The 5,891-nt window shown below is 43.4% G+C and overlaps 1 protein-coding gene across 1 annotated transcript in view; it reads left to right on the top strand.

Annotated features, from left to right (window-relative positions):
- The window catches only part of MXI1 (MAX interactor 1, dimerization protein), a gene marked incomplete at its 5' end in the record, with an annotated part of 4,763 nt that extends 1,913 nt beyond the window's left edge, over nt 1-2,850 (top strand). The window contains one exon of the mRNA XM_010142328.1: nt 975-2,850. Within this exon, the coding sequence (XP_010140630.1) occupies nt 975-1,138 (164 nt within the window). The remainder of the gene's footprint in view (nt 1-974) is intronic.
- Between the last annotated feature and the right edge of the window lie 3,041 nt (nt 2,851-5,891).

The raw sequence follows: 5,891 nt of genomic DNA on the forward strand, positions 1-5,891 counted from the left end.
CTGAACCTCTTGGCAACTTAGGAAAAGATGATATTAGTAGGACTGGAGCAGATGTTGCAAAGCAGCATCTGGCTTCTCGTTCTGTATTTGGGCATGGTGTAACCAAGGTACTGTGGTATAACCAAGCAAACTGCTTCTTAAAATTCCCAGGGTCGTTCTACACACACACACACACTTTGGAGTTCTTTTCCCCAAACTTCCCATAGAATTAATCTCCTCAGTATAAACTGGATAGAGATGATCTGAACAGCTAAATTAATTCAGATCATTTTCTTTTTTTAAGTAACTGCTGTGGAGAGAGATTTAGGCACAATAGATGGTTTGACATTTACTGACAGACCCAAAGATCCTGTATAGTTTGGTTCTGAGTCTGTACTTTAACAAAAAAAAAATCCTTTAGGAACATTCCTGAACAATATGGGAACCAAGATATCTGGTTAACTAGATCTCTGCTTTCTAAGTCTTTCTTAAAAACAAGATTTGTGTTCTAAAGTTCACTGAGCATCTCTGAGAGTAACCCAGATCCCCGTGGTAATGCGTCATAATGCCCTGTATGAGTGGTCTGAGCTTTGGCAGTGTAATATCAAGCAAGGAGTATGTTTCGGGGTAACTTCACACTCCATTTTCTCTGTTGCCCTCTCTTCTATCTGTATCTTTTTGTTTCCAACGCTGGGGTAGTAGAGGGCCAAAGAAGAGTGCCCAGTGCCTGTGGTGGCCCACCTACAGTGACAGTGTGGCCTGTATGCTGGAGGAGTTAATCCCTTTGCCAAGTCCCTAGGGAACACTCCAAGCTGGTATCTAGTCTTTTTAGAAATCATGTCCACAGCCCATCCCACTCCAGAGAGAACACTGAAAGTCTCCCTGCGGACTCTACCTCATCCCTGACTGTGGGACTCCCAGCACCTCGCTGGTGTGAAGGGAGCAGTGGGATCTGTCGTGCTAACCTGTGTGCATTTCTCTCATTTCCTTTTTAGAAGAGATTGAAGTGGACGTTGAAAGCACAGAGTTCTCCCATGGAGAAGTGGACAATATCAGCACAACCAGCATCAGTGACATTGATGATCACAGCAGCTTGCAGAGTATTGGGAGTGACGAGGGTTACTCCAGCGCCAGTGTCAAGCTCTCGTTTGCTTCCTAGAATCGAGTGAGACAACAGTGCAGGGTGAATGATTTTACTGGGGTGATTGAACTGGGTCTTAGATGCCAGTATCCTCTTTCAGAAATGACAAGTTGACAGCTAGTCCTGGAGAGACCTGTATATAAAGCTTTTTGGGTAACGGAAGCCTCCACAGAAACCCACACGTGTTCATTTGGTCATGTTACCAATCCCAGTCCCTGCTGGCAAAAAGTTAGACCAAACACTAGTCCCTTTGAAGTTGGTGAAATCCGTTTGTTTCTGTGGGACGTGGATCTAGACCTTAGTGATGAAACACTTTGTTTTGAATTTATTTGTTTGAAAGAGGATACTAGAGACTCATCCCTCTCTTCCGTCATAAGATTTGAGAAATGTCAGAAATTCTTAACATTGCATTCAGGTTGAACAACCTAGTTTAGGCCCTCTGAAGAGTTTTTTTGGTCCTAAAAGGACCGTGTCCTACAGTTTATCACAATCCGATGCTGTCCATAATGTCCTAGGAAATAAAAAAAGGCTTACGTAGCCCAGGAATAACAGTGACCATAATGATTAAGGTCTCATTCTGTGCCCAGACAGAGAGGGGGGAAGGACAGCAAAGAGATCTTCAGGAGAGAACACCATTCAGCTCAGCTTTCTGTTGGACGTCATTTAAAAAGCAAGTACCTCTGATGTGTGGCTAAAGCAAGAGGTACACACTCGTAATCTATCAGCACATCTTGGGCCGTGTCCCGCCTCAGGCTGTGACACCGACAGCAGATCTCCTGGTAGATGCATGCTCATATGCAGACACACAGCCAGCTGAGGACAGAAAGAAACCAGCACATACGAGAGGTGAAATGACAGAAAGTCATGCCCAGATACTGAGCCACTATGACCTTTTTATTTGAAGAGATTTTTTGATAAACATTTGTAAATGTGTTGGGAGGGAAAACACCCCAAGTCTGATGCGTCTTTTTAGAGCTTGTCTGTATGAAACCTTAGATGTCTTTTATATGAATTTATGCCATGAGAAGATCTCTGTTTTGATGAAGCACTTGACCCAATGAAACGTGAAGATGCTTTTTGCCGTGCACACGATGGATGAAGGCTGTGCTAGCTGGAAGAGGCCAGGTTTGGTGGGGGTTTCTTTGGTTTTCTTTTTAGAATCATTCCCTTTGCTGACTTTTGAAGTTCCAGTCCAGTAGTTAACCTAGTTAAGCTCAGCACGTCTCTCATGTTAATGTAATGTTTTGACTGCACGTCCTGTTCCCAAGGGCCTTGCCATCTTACCTGTGCAGGTGCTGTAAGAGCTATTGTAGCAAATGTTTTCTAATTTCCTCAGAGACGAGCATTCTAACCTGCACTTTTTTTTATTTTTGTCTTTTTAATGGCCAGGATTATTTTGTTTTACAATCCTTAATAGATTCCTCACCTATGGCATTGTTTGAAACTTTGTATATCCTTAAGTAATTTAACTACCCCTCATTACTAAGAAAAAAAAAAGAGGAAAAAATGCTTTATAAAATTCATAACTTATTGCTGATTTGAATGGGTTGTTAATTTCAGTCCTTTAGATTTTATTTTATTGTTTTAGGTAGGGCTGGGCAAAAAGAGGTAAAATAAAATAAAAAAAAATAAAGACAACCATATTTAGCAGTGCAGTGGAATTGTGTTGAAATATTAGCATATGGTCCCCATTAAAGTAGCACTTTAACGCCATTAAACATTTCTGTATCTGAAATGAGTCATGTTCTTCCATCTTGGTCATTCGTATCCCCTCAGCCGACTCAGTGTTGTTCTTGTGCCCTTCGATCCTGTGATGAGAAGATCCTGAGCGAATCTGCTGTAGACTTTTGTATTGTGTTAAGCTGCCTGTGCTTGTTTAAATATTCTGACGTTTCCCCCATGCTCCTCCAGAATGTGTCATCCCCTGTAAGAGGCACAACGCACATGCTTGAGTAGAGAAACAATCTTTCCATGGCTGTAATGAATTGTTTCGGTTTGGTTTGGGTTTTTCAAATTAATTTGCTTACTAAGTGGGGATCAGGTTGCTGTTGCTGAATCTGTTTTCACGTGTATGCATGTAATCCAGTGGCTCCCTGCATCTGCTGTTCTTCCTTCTGGGAGGTGACCTGCCAGGAGCAGGACTCTGCTACAGACTGAACTGAGCTCTAGGTTAACAAAGGGGGCCCAGGGGTTTTCAAAGAAGAAATGCAGCTTGGATTTATGTTTGGGGTCCGTATAATCTCTGGATGACAAAAGGTTTGGGACAGTCTTCTGAGTTCTGAAAAGTGGGAAACTTTAGCCCTAGTGAGGTCTTATTTGGGTATTCATTATTGTTCTCCTTGAAGGTGTTGACCACTGGCAGTCCTGGTGCTGAGCAGTGAATACCAGTGAGATTTATTTTTTTTTAGGGCGTTTTTTATGTAGCAGTCCCAGCTCCTCCTCTTTCCTGTTATTCCTGTTTGTTTTAAATGGGCACTTGGGAAAGAAATACTACAGCTGAGAAATACTGAAGTTCGAGGGGTGGGGAAGGGCTTTGCTCTCCTAGTTATATTTATTTTTTTTTAGGGCTTTTTTTATGTAGCAGTCCCAGCTCCTCCTCTTTCCTGTTATTCCTGTTTGTTTTAAATGGGCACTTGGGAAAGAAATACTACAGCTGAGAAATACTGAAGTTCGAGGGGTGGGGAAGGGCTTTGCTCTCCTAGTTGATATGAAACAGTGACGTGTCTGTGGTTGGAATAAACGTGTCTGAAGTGTTTGCTTGTATGCTCCAGGGCCAGTTTGGAATCTCCTACCTCTTCCAGCATTGCGGACTTGAAGGAGTCTTGATATCAAGTGCAAACACAATGGGGAAAATATAGCAGGAGATGAGCTTCCAGCACCTGCCTGACCGCTCAGCCAGCAGCAGTGGTCCAGCCAGGAAGAGGGCCAGGGAGCGGTAAACAACATTAAGAGCCTTTATAATAACTGCTAAAGGCATGGGCTTGGCTGCTCTGGTGCTGGGGGGTTCTTTGTGGCAGGTCGTAGCAGATTTCAGATAGAATTTGGATAGTTTCTAATGCGATGGAAACGATTCTCTGGCTTCAAGGCCATCCTGCACTGGCTTATTACTGCATTGTGGGCTCTGGCCTTTATGTTTGCACCTCACACAGTCTGTCACAATTGTCGTGTTTTCCTTTCGTTAGACTAGTCTGTTGCGTTGAAATGTTCGAGGTGACTAACTTCCTCAGAGAAGTTGTTGTAAGGTACTTAGAGATAATTGTACTAGGCCAGTTTGTATGGTTATGCAGGATGCCAGTTAGATGATCATAATAGTTCCTTCTGCTTAAAAATACATGAATCTCCTGAACTGTCCCTGTTGTGGCAAGCCGGGATAGTCCCGAGTGGCAGACCTGCTTTAAGGCATGCTGCTTTTCAAAGTACCATAGAAGTTTCTACTAGCCACCCTGAAATCTTGTAAAACAGACTGAGTATGCAAAGGTGCAGCTCCAGAGCTGTGAGTGAAGAGTTGCTCTTAGCCCTTGGAAGCTGAGATGGTCCTTCATGCTTCTGAACTCTAAGAGATCCAACAGAGCAAGTTAAACTTACTGGTTTTCCCCAGAACAGTGCTCACAGAAGCTTTCTGTCTGTTTTGTCCAAACTCTGTCCTTATTAAAAATGAAATAAAAAGTTATTTATTTCATTCACCCCAAAAGATAAAGACACTGAAAGCACGTTGCAGTTTGAGTTCCCAACTCCAGCATTTTTAATGCACAACTGTGTGGGATTTGTGCTGCTGCTGAGGCCTTGTTCTCCTCCTCTGCACGTAAAGCTAAACACTTCACTCCCGTCTCCTCTGTGGCCCTGGGTTCTGCCTCCACATTCCCTATAGTTTCATCCAGAATAACCCTTTTTCTCACTGCATGGTAAGTCGGGCATGGAACCACATGCTCCTTTCATCTTTGCAAAAGTGTGAGGGGTTTTTTTTATGGTTTGCTGTATGGGTGCTACTGTTTTTCTGCTTTATTTTTATTTTAGTTTTGTAGACTACAGAAGTCCTAGTTCTTTGCTTAATTCTACAAGAATGTGGTGACTTTTCCTGCAAGAACAGAGTTGACTTTCCTTAGGCAACTTTCCATCGGTACTTTCCTTCGGCAGCTTGCCCACACACTAGGCACACACGCACAGCTCCCTCATAAGCTGATTCTGTCAAGTGCTCCCCCTGTAAATTAGATCCCCAGCGGGTCCTTTTGCTACAGACAAACCCATTAAAAAGACCATCCAGCATTTTCCTTCTTTTGACACAAGTGTATTACAGTATGTCATCCCGTGTCTGCAGACAAGGTGGCGATGACTATCTGGCTGCATTTGTCATGCTTATCCTGTGGCGAGCTGTCACTTGAAGGTCGTTTTAACGTCCATTCCATTAGAGGCATGTCAGTGACAAAGGTGCTCTCACATCCGTCTGTCTCGGGAAAGCTGGAGGTCAGTAGAAATGGGGTTAACTGTACAGACCTGTCATTTTCCAGGTTTGTGGTGGTGTTTTCCGTTTGTTTGTTTGCTGCCATCTGTTTTGCCCTGTGAGCCCCAGCCTCCTGCTTTTCTGCGCTTTTTTCTCTTGTACTTGCTGTTAGCTGTTTGTGTTTCTGTGTCACCCTGTTGAAATGGGTGAAATATTTGGCTTCAGTGGAAGTGGGGTCTCTCCTGTGCACTGAGTGGAGATACTCTTGTCTTTTTCTCCCAGGATTGTGCACCTTTCTGGCTGCATATTTTCTGGCACTGGCCACGCGTCATT

The sequence above is a fragment of the Buceros rhinoceros genome, unplaced genomic scaffold (assembly GCF_000710305.1).
Source record: "Buceros rhinoceros silvestris isolate BGI_N320 unplaced genomic scaffold, ASM71030v1 scaffold20580, whole genome shotgun sequence".
Taxonomy (NCBI): Eukaryota; Metazoa; Chordata; class Aves; order Bucerotiformes; family Bucerotidae; genus Buceros; species Buceros rhinoceros.